This window comes from Gymnodraco acuticeps, unplaced genomic scaffold (genome assembly GCF_902827175.1).
Source record: "Gymnodraco acuticeps unplaced genomic scaffold, fGymAcu1.1, whole genome shotgun sequence".
In the NCBI taxonomy this organism is placed as follows: domain Eukaryota; kingdom Metazoa; phylum Chordata; class Actinopteri; order Perciformes; family Bathydraconidae; genus Gymnodraco; species Gymnodraco acuticeps.
Window position 1 is genome coordinate 52854 of NW_022989786.1, and position 15894 is coordinate 68747.

The 15894-nt window shown below is 42.0% G+C and overlaps 1 protein-coding gene across 1 annotated transcript; it reads right to left on the reverse strand.

Annotated features, from left to right (window-relative positions):
• Positions 1–13527: 13527 nt before the first annotated feature.
• LOC117549657 lies at positions 13528–15666 on the reverse strand. The gene is made up of 3 exons (XM_034221719.1): positions 15352–15666; positions 14606–14741; positions 13528–14397 (listed from the first exon to the last, which is right to left on the reverse strand). Exons 1-3 carry the CDS (start codon positions 15486–15488, stop codon positions 13645–13647), a joined length of 1026 nt encoding a protein of 341 aa, XP_034077610.1. The 5' UTR covers positions 15489–15666; the 3' UTR covers positions 13528–13644.
• Positions 15667–15894: the final 228 nt, after the last annotated feature.

Consider the following 15894-nt stretch of genomic DNA (forward strand, 5'->3'; position numbering starts at 1 on the left):
TGAAGACGGGGACATTTCTGTCGGCTTCGTCTTAGGGAAAGCCAAGCTCGCTCCTCCGTCCGAGACAACAATCCCTAGGCTCGAACTGTGTGCTGCGGTCCTAGCCGTGGAAATGAGCGAGATCGACATCAAGATGGATGCAGTTACATTTGACTGTGATAGCAAGGTAGTTCTCGGATTTTCAGCGGATATGTCAATCGACCAAGAGCAGTGGCTATACGTACCAACAGAGGACAACCCGGCTGATCATGCATCTAGGGCTGTCCCTGCTTCATACCTCTTAAAATCTACATTGATCAGCGGAACAGCCTTCCTTCATCGACCACATAAGGACCTGCAAGAAAACGCTGAGTCCTTCAAACTCATCAGTCCTGAACTCAACGTGGAAGCGCAGTCTGAGCTGTCAAGCTTCCACACACAAGTTTGGAAGCAAAGTCTCACCACAGAAAGGTTCGAACGCTTTTCTACGTGGGGCTCATTGTTGAGAGCTATTGGTTTCCTTGTTCATATAGCTCGTTCCTCCACATCTACGAACAATGCTAAAGAATGTCGAGGTCGGCTTCAGTGCAAACAACCCCAAACTCCGGATGAACTTTCTCAAGCTATGGATGTCATCATAACGGCGGTCCAAAAGGAGGCCTTCCCAGAGGAATTCTCTGCGCTTACCGATGGCAAACCCCTCCAGAAGAGCAGCCCGCTCTTCAAACTCAGCCCTGTGTTTCAAAAAAGTCTCATGAGAATTGGAGGCAGACTCAAACATGCACCACTGGAACATGCCGAGAAGAACCCACTAGTTCGCCACCACCACACACTGGCAAAACATCATGGCCGACATTTCACTGAAGGGGCCGTCAGATTCGCTGGCCTGTGGATCATTGGATGTGAGAGGCTCATCTGCTCCGTTTTACACAACTGCATCCCCAGTCGGAAGATCCGCGGCAAGATGGAAGTGCAAACCATGGCAGACTTGCCACCTGAACGCCTCAGCATATCACCCCCATTCACCTATGTGGGTTTGGATGTATTTGGTCCCTGGCAAGTCACCGCAAGGCGTACAAGAGGTGGGAATGTCGAGAGCAAGCGTTGGGCGATTCTGTTTACCTGCATGAGCACTAGAGCAGTGCATATCAAGGTAATTGAGTCCATGGACTCCTCCAGCTGCATCAACGCTCTAAGACGCTTCTTCGCACACCGTGGACCAGCCAACCAACTGAGGTGAGATCGGGGAACCAATTTAGTTGGAACTAGCAATGAGCTTGGATTGACCAAGCAACAACAAGGATCCAGTATTCAGAGGTATCTGAGTGAGCAGGGTTGTTCCTGGGAGTTCAATCCCCCCCATTCTTCTCACATGGGAAGGTCCCGGGAGCGAATGATCGGAGTAGCTCGCCGAATACTTGAATCCATGCTATTACAACAACGCATACGCCTCTCCCACGAAGTCTTGTGCACACTCATGGCTGAAGTTTTGGCTATAATAAACGCCAGACCTCTGGTTCCAGTCTCTTCCGACCCAGATAACCCTTTCATCCTGACACCGGCAATGTTGCTTACACAGAAGGTCAGTGCTCCACCTCCACCTGGAGATTTCTCAGACAAGGACCTCCTTCGAAGTCAATGGAGACAAGTGCAAGCCCTTGCAAGCATGTTCTGGACCCGCTGGAAACGTGAGTATCTTCCAACACTTCAGAATCATCGCAAGTGGAACGAGGACCATCGCAACCTACAAGAAGGAGATGTAGTGCTGTTGAAAGACAGCCAAGCTGTAAGGAATGAGTGGCCCATGGCGCTTGTGACATCTACCTTTCCAAGCCAGGACGGAAAGGTGCGGAAGGTCGAAGTTAAGACCACTGCTCAAGGAAATCCGAAGATATTCCAGAGACCTGTTGCGGAAGTCATTCCTCTTTTGCCTAAAGAGGACATGTTATCATGTAAATATGTAATACTGGCATCACAGACGCCAGGCGGGGAGTGTTCTGCCCTCCAGGCAGTTTATCTTGTGTTTTGTGTTGTTTAGCACCCCCTATGCTTAATCATCACGTTTAAGCATAGGGGGTGCTAAACTGCACCGTAGACCAGTATTTAAAAGTCTATCAGGCCACATGCTCAGTTTTATGTGAGAGCTCAGCAGAGCCACATGGTGTTCACTATCCAGTGCAATCCTTTGATTTGGCTCATCGTACGCATTGTTTGTGAGTAATTATGTGTTGTTTAAAACTATATCTTCTAGTTTTAAGGCTTATTTGAGTTGTCTGGATGTGTTTGTATGTCATCTGTTCTGTGTAACTAATTCAATGTATATGTTTTATTATAGTTTTACTCCTTTGCTGTAATGGCATGTGCATTGAGTCCATAGTAAAGCTGGAGCTTAACGCTATATCCTGACTCTCGTGTCAATTATTTGGGAGGACAGTACATCCATGCTGGGTCTGGTCCATATACTGGTCTGATCCTGACGTTTGAAAAGGGAGGCAGGGGAAGCAACATATAGCACTGGTGTTCCAGTTAGCCTTCTTGCTAAACCAGCTCCTTGAAAAAGAGCATGTATACTGCCTTCCTCTGTCCTTAACTCCTGCCTATGTCAGGCTGATCAGGTCCGAGCTCTTTTACTCTCAACTTTCCCTCCAGTGTCCTCCTCTCAAAGGGTGTTTCTTTAAGTGATTAATCATCATCTAGTTTTGTTTACACTCCGTCTCCGTCTACCTCTCTCTTTCAAAGGTCAATCACTCACTCTGGCGCTCCTGCTGCCCCCTAGTTGTGGGCGGTGTCAACAGCTGCTTTGGGCACAGTTTGGTGCGCCCCGAGCTGCGCATGCACCACTTACAATGAGAGTCAATGGGCAAAGATTTCTGCGCCCCAAGCAGGAAACACGTGACTTATCAGTAACTTTAGACATCGTAAAACAATTTGTATCTATTTATTATCGTAGAATATACATTTAACTGACACCAACTACAGTATATAATAGGTATCTTGTTCATTAAACTTTTTTTTATAAAATACATTTTTTTTTAATGACTATCTAGAATGTGGGATGAGGTTGGGCGGCGCCCCTAGCGCCTCTATGGGCCAGCCGACACTGGGTCCAGTTTATGTTTTGTTGCCATTGCAACATAGACACATACAGATGAAGCACTCCAGATCAGACTCAGATGGGTGTGTCCCAGTCAAAAGCCCAGCGGATGCCAGTGGCTGGGGGTGTTGCCAAATTGCTAGAGGGCGTTGCCCAATTTCCCCATTTGTTCAATTACAGGATTTAACCATAAGATGGCGCTTCATTCACAAAATACACAAAGACAACTGGGTGTTGATGAACTTAGTCTGTTTGCAATGTTTGCAGCTCTGCAGTTGTGTTTGCTGAATACTGTAGCATTTAATCACTTATTTGTTGCTGTATGGTTTTCACAAGCTACTATAATGAAAAAACATCAATATTTTAGATCAAATAAAGTATATAGTTTGCTTTATGCAGTATATTTATTGTAATATTGTTGGGGTGTTTTTACACAGTACAGTAGATTGAAGTAAATCAACTTATACATTAAGATAAGATAAGATGGACCTTTATTAATCCCGTGGGGAAATTCAGTAGTTCAAACAGCAACAGGGTGAGAGTGAAAAACAGGACAGCACAGATTCACACAGATTAATAAAATCAAAAATAAGATGAGCGATACAAATAATAATAATGAGAAACTATGAAATAAGAAATGAATAAAACTAAAATGTAATTATCATATCATATATTATAATTAGGGCTGTCAAACGATTACAAATTTTAATCAGATTAATCACAGTTTAAAAATTAATTAATCATGATTAATCACCATTCGAACTATGTCCAAAATATGCCATTTATTTATGTATATTGTTGTGGGAATGGAAAGATAAATGAAAGAAGGCGGATATATCCATTTAAGTATGTATGTTTATTATAACATTTTTCTGCATGTCAAAATGAAAGACAACCCACACACCTATCAATCATCAAACCGTGGGGTGTTAATTCATTACGTGTTGATTTCTATCAACGGGGGAGTACTTCAGGAAAGTCGACAGAGGGGGGGCGGCTAGTGGAGTACTTCGTGACCACAGAGCGTGAACGTTGTGATCAGCTGTTTTAGCGCAGTTCTCCAGTGAAGGGGGGGGGGGGGGGGGGAAGTCTCCCTCCGCAGACGGTTGGCGTAGTTTTGGCACAATTCCGTTGTACAGACCGACGTTAACAGCAGCCCTGTCTGTGCACACGGAGACCGACTCTGTCGTCCGGTGATCTAACCGCCTTCTGGAAAAGCTTCACAAGTACGTCAGTACGCAAATGCGCTTTGTGACACAAGTGACGGTACGCATTTCAGATTACGCACATAACCTGCGTACCAGTTATGTGCACCCCTGTACTACAGCAAAAGTATTCTCCGTCGGGACTTCCTGCGACAACACCACGCCGTTATCAAAGATGTTCTATTGAGAAGACGATCACTACGTGACAAAAGTTTTCAAAACCGTGGCTACTGAAATCAATCTTACTAACTGCTGTCTGTGCAATTTACTCCGCGCGAGTTGGCAGACTTTATTTTGCTTTCTTTAACATCATTTTTCATGGTGGGGCTAAGCCATTTCTTGGTATGGGTGTAGCCTACCCCAGCCATACCCTGGCGCTGCCACTGGTGGCACGTATGGGGCGGGCCATTCTGCACATGCGTTAAATATTTTAACGCAATTAATTCAAAAAATTAATTACCGCCGTTAACGCGATAATTTTAACAGCACTAATTATAATGTATTGCATTATTAAGTAATATCATACATTAACCCCATTATAGCAGATGCCACATTGAATGGATGAACACATTTATGCATCAATAATTACAACAGAGTATTTCTAAATACAAGTTGTAAAAATACTTATATGTATTTAATATTAACCCTTTGGAGTCGACCGTCACGCCGGCGTGATCAGATCACATGACCTGTTCAAGCCGGTGCCGCATAAAAACAACAGTCTACTCTGGACAACATTGCCGTGTGCTTCTGTCGAAAGTACTGGCTTGAAACTATATCCCAGTCTTTGTTTCATGCAAAAAGACCCAGTAAACACGGCGATACGATGATATAAAGTTAATACATTTCAAAAGTATGAACAATGGAAGCACATATTTTAATATCTTCGCCGTATTTGATCATTTTACGAAACGGAAAATACTGGAAACTGTAGATCCTGCTCAACAGGATGTATATGTGTATTTCTGTCGAAAGTACTGGCTTGAAACTATATGCCAGTCTTTGTTTCATGCAAAAAGACCCAATAAACACGGACATACGATGATATAAAGTTAATACAGATATATTTCAGAAGTATGAATAATGGAAGCACATATTTTAATATCTTCGCCGTATTTGATCATTTTACGAAACGGAAAATACTGGAAACTGTAGATTCTGCTCAACAGGATGTATATGTGTATTTCTGTCGAAAGTACTGGCTTGAAACTATATGCCAGTCTTTGTTTCATGCAAAAAGACCCAATAAACACGGACATACGATGATATAAAGTTAATACAGATATATTTCAGAAGTATGAATAATGGAAGCACATATTTTAATATCTTCGCCGTATTTGATCATTTTACGAAACGGAAAATACTGGAAACTGTATTCTGCTCAACAGGATGGATATGTGTATTTCTGTCGAAAGTACTGGCTTGAAACTATATGCCAGTCTTTGTTTCATGCAAAAAAGACCCAATAAACACGGACATACGATGATATAAAGTTAATACAGATATATTTCAGAAGTATGAATAATGGAAGCACATATTTTAATATCTTCGCCGTATTTTATCATTTTACGAAACGGAAAATACTGGAAACTGTAGATTCTGCTCAACAAGATGTATTTACCAGGGAGGGGGTGAGGTAATCAGGTAAACGGAGTGATACGAAACGAGACGAAAAGAGACGAAGAGGGGCGGCGGGAGACTGCGATTGAAGTAAAGTGACAGACAAACATTGAGAATTTAGATATAGTTAGATAGATTTAGAGTTTTGAAGATTCAACTATGATGAAGAGAACTCTGAACGTGAGTCAAGCTTTAAGCTTGTTTTTTGACATGGAGGAGGAGGAACCTGTGATGTTGCCCTCTGTGTCGTATTGACAGAAACCGCTTTGAAGCGTGGCACAGATAAAGACAGAAAAAACAGATTTGTGTACATAATGTGTATATATATATTTGTATTATATTTATAATAACACTTTTACCTTATCAGAATGAAATCCCATGCTACCTCAATCAAACTTTCACATTACCATAGTGACATCCCATGTATATATTTCCAGCTTTTAAATGGTTTCGTTGTGTATGTTTGTGTTACATATGAAAAATAATATCATTTTCCAAATCTGTTTTTACGTTTTTTTTTGTGATTTTGGGTCCAAAATGTTCATATAGTAGAAGATCACTGCTCTAAACAAAGTCAAAAATCCTACATCCAAACGAAATAAATATAATTAATTATGATGAATACGTTAAGTCTTATTCATTGTTTTTCACTTTTATTAAATGTTTGATATTTCTGGTGGAAATGGTGGACTATCGGACATTCAAAATGCAGCATATTTTCACTCTTACACACATATATTCTCCTTTTACATACATACATTTTCACTCTTACACACATATATTCTCCTTTTACATACATACATTTTCACTCTCACACACGTATATATTTACACTCACACATTCATACATTTTGCTCTCATATTATCATATTTCAATGCACACATTCATATATTGTCACTCACAGTGGCGAGCCGTGACTTTTATACCTAGGCCCACTGACCCCCCCCCCCCCCCCCCCCCCCCCTCCCTCGAAAAAAAAGAAGAGATATTAGGCTTGTTTGAGACAAGCGAGACCTGCGCAGACCTGCGCAATTTCGATCAACGTCTTGCTCGTGCGTTGCATGATGGTTAGTCATTTTGTCCGACTTGCTCTGGAGGCCCGCCTACATGAGACGTTGAAATCTCGCGGGACAAAGACGCCCGCAGCCTTGAGAGCGAGGCGCGGAGAGGCGGCGGTTCCTCTCCATGGGCTGCGGAAGCGTAATGCTTGATGGGAAACGACTCGCTGGTATCTCGAGCTGAGCGCTCATTGGTGGTTTTTACCACGTGCTGCTGATGAAACTCTCCAATTGGCTCGACAAAAGTTTGTTGTTGTTTTGTGTCAGTTTTACGTCGCCACATCCATTCCTATTTTTCATCATTGTTCCACAATATTTATCATCATTAAATTAATATCCATATATTTTATACTATACTTGCACTGCTTACCGTTTTCATACTTTATATATCTTAGCATATTCATACACACTGTTCATACTGCTCTCAGGCTGCTGTGTATATCTAGTGTATTCAGGGGCGGATCTACCGGGGTGGCATGGGGTGGCAACTGCCACCCTAAACAATAGCCTTGCCACCCCAGCTGCCACCCCAGTTGGCATCTTTGTTTTGAAAGAAAAGTTGTGGCTCATCGGACATTTATGAGAGAAAGTCTCTAATGTCCGAGTGCAAGTGAATGCAGCACAATATGCACGTCACGTAACCCCTCCCCCGGTCCTGGCGCGAGAGTGGAAATATGATTGGTGGCGAATTCACTTGAACGTGGGAACGGCGCAAAACGAGAAGCCTTTCGGACCCAAGTACTGAAGGAATGAGGTAGTTGCGGTCTACAATGACAGAGAAGAGATTGTCAAGTTTGGCTGTACTCAGCATTGAATCAAAACGCACTACAGCTGTTGATCTTAATAAGTTTGTGAGGCGTTTTGCTGAACAAAATAGTAATCGCCGCATTAGACAATAGACAATAGACATGCCAACTTGATGCTCTGCTCACGGATGACTCGATGAGATAAGATGATGACCTTTTATGCGTGTATATATATTTTTCTTTGAGGGGGTCTGCCCCCAAAAAACAGTTTTAAGTCCTGAGAAAGTAAAATAAGACGGTGTGTAAAACTACACCTCCCAGCCAACAGAAAGTAACCACTTTGATTTAACTAGGCCAGTAGGTAGGACCTTCCACTGGATAATAACTGCAGCGATGTTTATGTTTTAGCTGAATACACGTTTTTTAACCCTAACTGATGCAGTTAGTCACTTCTTTAATGTTTGTTCTCTCTGATGTAAAGTCAAGGTTGTAACTGTATATCAATAATGATATAATTACTTGTTTTTCAAATTTGAAGGAGGGTGAGCAAGCATCTTGATGAACATTCATCATTAACTCCTCCAAAAAATATAGTTTATTCAATAATAAATGAATATGTGAATCATAACAGTTCTTCACTATATCTGTAAAGCGTATTTGAGCACCTGTAAAAACGCTAACAAATTAAATCAATTATTATTATTATTTATTAACAGTGATTGACAGCTGATAGGAATAATATGATTGTTAATAGTATCATATTCATTCAGACAAACATCGATGAGACAGTTAATTAATGTACTTATTGCAGCAGTCTGCATAGATTGGTACCGCTGCTGGTCTAAGAGTGAAACAAACTCATTCAGTTATTGTTCAGTTAAAATTCATTAAATTACGTCTGCCACCTTGTAAGGCTTTACTGATGTGCCACAATAATATCACCTATGTGATTGAGTTAAAATATTAATATTGTGGCTTTCCAAGTTAACATTGATTGTAGGGGTGTAACGGTTCACAAACATTTCGGTTCGGTACGTACTTCGGTTTTTAGGTCACGGTTCGGTTCGGTACGTTTTCGGTACAGCAGAAAAAATTATCAAAAAACATTAAATATTTTTTTTTAATTATTATTAAACTGTGACTAATGTATTCAAATAAATACAAAATATAGTAAAATAAACATTAAGGTGCAGCATTTCGATGAACTGAAATAATCTGTATTTGAACTGTACTAGTACCTAAGCAGCCAGCTTGACATTAGGACTTGCTTGTCATTGTATTTTCATGTTGTTTAAAGAAAGATGAACTTGTCCATATTGCTTGCTGAAAGGGCAGATCTGCTGGCACTAACAATGTCTCCTGCTGTGGAGAACACCCTCTCTAGGGACAGTGGCAGCAGATACAGCCAGGTAGCGCTTTGCTAACATGGCAACATAAGGATATTTGGCGTTTGTAATAGCTTTGGCTCGGTCTGAACTCTTTGCGAGTGGTGGAGGCTTACATGCTAGTGGGAGTTGGGTTTGCACTTCAGTCTTTTTTCTTTTGGTACTGGTAATATTCACATTCGGGTGATGCCTTTTCAAATGAGTGTGCAAGTTTGATGTATTGTCAGCCGCGTAACCAATGTTAGTTGAACAATGCCGACAAACAGCTTTGGTTCGGTCCACCTGTCTTTGTCCGTCATCCTTGTACGTAACTGCGAAACCAAAATGTTCCCAAACCGGAGACTTCAATGATGCCGGAGGATTTTCGAGCTCAACTTTATCTGCGTTCGCCATTTCGACAGTTCCTCAAATTACTGACTACATTTGAACTTATCCCTGTGACCAGCTCTCATAGTATGCCTCTCGTCCAATGAAATGACTTGGTCGCTCTATGATATAGATTACTTCCAGAAAGTTGTTCATGTTCTCAATTTTTTACGTTTAACGCTATATTCGTTCGGTACACACGTGTACCGAACCGAAGGGCCCGTACCGAATAATTTCAGTACGGGTACGTGTACCGTTACACCCCTAATTGATTGATATGATTGCGATTTAAATCAGCATATACTTCTGTCAGGGGATGCCACCCCTCAAAATCTCCTGCCACCCTCTTGCCACCCCATGAATATTTGTCTAGATCCGCCCCTGAGTGTATTCATACCCCTCAATGTTTATTCATCATTCAATTCATTCTATATTTTATTCTGTAGATTGTGTACATTACTTTTCACTTTACTGCTTTTTGCACTCCTGGTTAGAAGCTAAACTGCATTTCGTTGTCTCAGTACCTGTAATATGTGCAATAACAATAAAGTTGAATCTAATCTTGAGCAGGAACAAATGTATTTACTTAGTACATATCTGACATTAACGATTAAACACATGTGTGCATTCTTTATAAATGCAAACCGAGTCAAGCCGACTCCGGAGGTGGCGGTATGCACCTCAAAGTTGTTTGCAATCCGCCAAAAAACCGAGAGAAGAAGAAGAAGACGAAGCCGACTCCGAGCTGTCCGACTTCAGGCGAGCTTTTTGAGACCTCCCCCGGCTGCGATCGGCTATTCTCGTCTACTTTCGAGGCGAGCCGCAACGCTCAACGTAGACTTCAGTGGAATATCAAAACAGTGGTCCGGGTTGCAAAACGCATCAATGACAGCGACCCTCTACCACACAAAACAACATAATTTATATAAACACCTATCTTGACAGGGCACCCACAGCCAAGTACCAATTACAAATGAATTAAGTCGGCACGGCGGCCCGCATTGAAAATGACTTAGGCCTACCTTTGATGATAAATCACTTAAACACAAAGTCCATCCTCCTGTCCTTTTGGATGAAGCACTTGCGGGTCATTCAGCTGATCCTTTGCCACTCCAGTTTATCATTGTAACTCAATCTTGAAAATTTCTCGGTTAATAATTTCGCAACGATGTCATCACTATCACTGAAGTGAGCCATCATGGAGGTCATTGCATAGACCTCACAGCGGGCGGAACTTGTCATAAAGTCCGCGAAAATAAAGCCCGCCCATTTAGAGGGAAGATATGATTGGTCAATAGGCTACATGCACAGTCACTTCCGCATTCTACTCATAGCGGCCGATTCATTTCCTGTTTGAAAATGACGACCTTCTACACCCGCTGCCTACAAGAGCTTCCGAAATTAAAAACGTCAGATGTTCATCGGATTTGCCGGACGACTAAAGCCCCAGCCAGCAAACTCGATAAAGGCTTCAAATTATATGCTGCGTCATATATACACAACTATGAAGGTAAGAAGGTAACCGGTACTAACCAGCTAGCTTATGCTCCGGGTTACGCTAACATTAGCTGTCAAAAGCTAGGTAACGCCAGAGCCCTATAGTATAACTACTATTATTATTATTATACTACTACTATAGTAGACTACTATGGGGCTCTGGGTAACGCTATGTACTGTTTCTGGTGTTAATTCTTTAAAACATTAGCCATTTTGCTAACAAATACTATCGTTTAATAGCCTTATAGCCTAGCCAAGGTTATCTTGTTGTTAGCCACACTGCATAATGGTATCAGCTTTTGTAAAGCAATGTTGCCATAGATGTGTTGACGTGAGTATAGATCTAACGCTGTTGCTCTGTTTTTCTTCATTCAGTGTCCAATAAAGACAGGCTGACAGGGCAGGTCAGCGTGAGAGCCTTGTGCTACAGGTCAATGCGGAAGAGCGAGACAGCACACCGTTTGAGTGTAGGCAGGCAGCATTGACACTGTTCCCCCCTGTTTATTGAGTTTCAGTTCAGTTAAACATTAGTTTACCTTAAGGGAATCTCAACAGTGTCCTACTTCTCCCTGCTTTATCACAGCTGATTGGTCAGATATTATTACATTGATTATGGATGTGTAAGTTTGGGGGTTAAAATATATAGTAAAAACTGCTTTAATACAATTTTCAAGGCATCTTAGTTTCCAAAGAAAGTTCATTGTGGTATTGTAGGGTAAGAGGGTAACACTAAGCATTCAGGAATACATGCTTCTTCTAGGATAATGTTTCAGTAAAAATAACCAATAATTATACTCATAACCTCCTGGCTCATAGTAACAAGTGAGGTTACTAATCACTAGTATTTCTTCTCTCTTTTTTAGATAACGCTTCGTGATTCATCACCAGTGGTGCTCACGCACAACCAGTGCTCCTGTGCTGCAGGAACTGTTTTGTGCAATCACACAGTAGCATTGCTGTTCCAAACAGCACACTACACTGAACTGAATATGCCAGTTGTGCCACCTGTGCATAGCTGTACTGAATCGGAACAGCAATGGCACAAGCCGCGAACAATGGTAATTTCAATGAGGTTCAAATACTTGTAATCTTTCACAGAGTTTTTGTTTTAAAGTGACTCAACGAACAGTAATTGTCTTTTCCTTAAGGGTGTGAAGCCAGGGCCCATCAACTCCATGGTCTTCACCAAGCCTGTACCAAATAGGATGGTGCAGACTGGAGTAAGGTAATTTTAGCTGGAAAATTGTGTTTCCTGTGTTTTTAAAATTCATAATTCTGGTGCTGTATTCCTAACCTTTATTGTCACATTAATGTGCTATATTGTCTTTGCCATTCTTTGTAGGAGTGGATTCTACAGAGGCATGGTGGGGCCATTACCAGATCCCTGCCTGTTCAGAGTTACGGAGGCATACTCAGCATTGAAGACAGGCCGCTTGTGACCACAATGAACATGAGACCTGACAAGCCCCTTGTGGAAAGTGCCTTCGGGATTGTGCAGGAGGGCAGTGTTCTGTCCTATCAGATGCCTGCTTTGACGTCTCGGTACACCACACTTCACACTTCACACTGACACACCACCAACACCCCACTTGCCCATAGAGGGGTATGTGATCTTGCCATGTGATTTACCGCTGGTGTGCTCAGAAGAGGAGCAACTACATATGAACAGCTTATCTGTTGATTTGGAAATGTCTCACAAAATTGAGGAGGCTAGCCGTGAGCAAAGCTCTAGCTCAGAGTGGCATCTGCTCCGCAAACCCAGGGTTACTGCCTCTAGGTTTAGAGAGATTTGTCACGTCAGAGGTGAGAGCTCTGCTAACTCTCTTGCAGAGCGAATACTCAAAGGTACAAGGCAGACTGCAGAAATGAGGAGAGGTGCCGAGATGGAGCCCACAGTAGCAGCTGAATACAGTAGACTGGCAAACGTGAACTACTCCCCTTGTGGCCTTGTCATTCACCCCTCTACGCCCTGGCTTGGTGCCTCCCCTGAAGGAGTTGTTTTTGACCCAACAGAATATCCCCAATTTGGCCTTGTTGAATTCAAATGTCCCAAATTATGTCGACTGCAAATATGTGCAGATGGAATGTGGCTCCCCTAAGCTCAAGAAAAGCCATGCCTATTACTGGCAAGTACAGGGTCAACTTCTTGTATCTGGGATGCAGTGGTGTGATTTTGTAGTGTGGGCACAAGAGGACTACCTGGTGCAAAGAATATACACAGATCCAGAAGTGCAAAGAGCAATCAGAGAAAAAGTAGACTTTTTGTTTTTGTTTACACATACATGCCGAAGTACCTGTCATTAAAAAAGTAGTGGGCACTGTAGCCATTGTTAACTCTGTAAGCAGTTAGCTGCTAGACCCTGGCTCAGCCGTCATTGTTTTAGGAGGCAATCCCTCAATCATGTGTTCTGAATGACAACAAAATGTGATTTCAATATTTTGTTTTTGATATATATTGTTTGTCACATTTCATATATGTAAATAAATATACAATTGTATTTAAAAAGACAATAAAGTGAAGTGATTTGTGTAATGAATAGTAAATCATTGCATTTGTAAGAAATCATCAACGCATTGTAATTTGCTATTTACCATTTATTCAAACAAAACACTAGCGTGTGTCAGGCAACACGGGATTACGGTGTGCTCACCCAGCTTAATCACAGCTACCTGCACAGGTGTCATCATCTTGTCTTATTTCACCCATTTCTTGACCAGTGCTTTGTTCTGATAGTTTGACAGCATACATGCTACTGCAAACAGTTGGTTGATGTTGTAGGCATGGGACAGGAGGATGACACCATCAAAAAGTTTGTTCTCTTTTATCCTCCTAATGACACGCTCCACATGAACCCTCAGTCTGGCAATGGCCTGTGTCTCCCTCACCTGATAGGCTGGCATTTGCTTCTGCTTTGACAGAAAAGGTGGGCAGTACACCTTGCATTTGCAGCAATCGCTGATCAGGAAGCCCTTATCTACCATCACTGCCATGTTTTCAGTCAACAACGCAGCTATTCCAGATTGTTTGAAAATCTCCTTGTCGCTGACAGAACCACCATACAGACTGGAAACAAATGTCACTGCGCCATGTGGGGCTATGCCAACCAGGGCTTTCATGGTGCAGTGAGATTTGTATGTAGAATACATTTCACTTTGGAGGAGGAGTGAGGATGGTGTTTGACACCTCAGCCCTGTGCAATCCAGGATCACCTGTGTGTCTGGGAAATCTTTGAATGCCTCTGGGAGGTGGGCTTGAACTTCTGCAGGTGTAAGCCAGATGCACTGTGACCCCAATAAAGTTGTAAGAAAACTCGTCCATGTTGCAATGATGCGGCTCACAGTGGACTGGTGTACGTTGAAGCGGTTTGCAAGGTCCCTCTCTTTCAAACCCACCGACAGGAAGCAGAGAAAAAGGAAGAACTCGTCAATTGGCTGAAGCAGCTGTCTCTGGAAGATAAACAAAAAAAGGGTACTATATTAATGTCATGAGTGTAGCACACCATGGGAAAAACATTAAGTTGTTTTAGTTCTCTGATGTATTCAAAAAGGATTGAGTACTATAGCCTTTTAGCCTACACGAAAGCAATGAAATATTGGAGAAACATTTTCCCTTCAGTTTGTGTTTAGATTGTATGTTAAAAGAAACGTAGCCTACCGTTGATGGACGTGCGTGTGTAACCACTTCTTCATTCCTCTTGGCAGCTGATATCGCTCTTGTAACATGAACCATTTTATAAATGGAAGGCTCAATCAAAAACCAGAAGGCCATCAGGTGGTTATAGCTCGGGAATCTGTACACAAAAGACACATATCAGTCATTAGTTGACTCGTTAACTGTAACACATGGGCTAATGCTTTCCTCTTGTTTGCTATAATACATTACAATTCAAATAGACTGATTAAGAAGGCACTTGGTGCAGGTATAGTAATATACAGCAGTAACATGTAACAACTACATTAAAGCAGCAGTAATAATAATCTAAAACATACAGGGAACATTTTACACAGAATGACTACTTTTACTCTTCATTCTTAAGTGTGCAACTGGGAGAAACGCAGTGGATATTGACATGTACTTTTACTTTGGTAAGGTTTTGAAGATTTCCTCTTGTAGTAAAGTATTATCAGTATGTTGTTAGTATTAGTATGTTTTACTCCACCACATTTAGTTAACCTTCATAGTTTCTAGTTACTTATGAAAACACATGATTTATGATTCTACATGTTCAGTTCAGGAGTATTTTCAAACCATAGTATTTGTACTTATACTTCAGTTAAGTTGAGTAGCCTACTTATTCCAACACTGCATGCAAATAGTCAGCAGTCAAACGGCAGGTAAACAGGATTATTTATAAGCTAACCCATCTCAAAAACTTGGATAGAATTTAGCCAAAACATTACCTGGTATAGAATCGGATGTTGTCGTCGGAGCCAGCAAACCGCTGTAAGCAAAACTCTCGCTGGACTCTTAACTCCTGCAGTTGCTTCTGCAGATCCTCCACTGTTTTGGAGTTGTCTTCTGTAGCTTGAGAGGACATGTCCAGTGAAGCTGGTTCAGGGGTTGAGCAGTAATCATGGTCATGGACATCGATGTGCTCTTCCTGCTCCTCCCGAGAGACTGGTTCAGTGGGCCGCTCCCTTCTCTCCCAAACACTAGCCCGCGGTGTTTGAGCAGTGAAGTGATTCCACTCAAACAGAGTTGGGACAGCACCTTTTACAAGCCTCCTACGGCCATCAAGGGTTTTTGGCTCTATTAGTTGATCCGTAGCGAAGTGACGACTGCAGACCTTGGAGTGAGAGGAGATTGTAAAGTTATCGCGTCGTATTTTAACCAGCCACTGTCTTCGCAGCTCGAGTTCGGTCGGAAAGCCATGGAAACTTAGGACGCCGTTGAATTTAGCTGACGCCGTACAAAGTGGGACACGGCAGTGCTCGGAGTAGTTC

What these genes read in the sequence shown, in the direction of transcription:
- LOC117549657 (XM_034221719.1), bottom strand. Translation starts at nt 15,488, where the DNA reads ATGTCCTCTCAAGCTACAGAAGACAACTCCAAAACAGTGGAGGATCTG. An exon ending in AACATCCGATTCTATACCAG is followed by an intron (nt 14,742 to 15,351) that starts GTAATGTTTTGG and finishes TTTTGTGTACAG; the next exon opens with ATTCCCGAGCTATAACCACC. An exon ending in CACACGCACGTCCATCAACG is followed by an intron (nt 14,398 to 14,605) that starts GTAGGCTACGTT and finishes TTTATCTTCCAG; the next exon opens with AGACAGCTGCTTCAGCCAAT.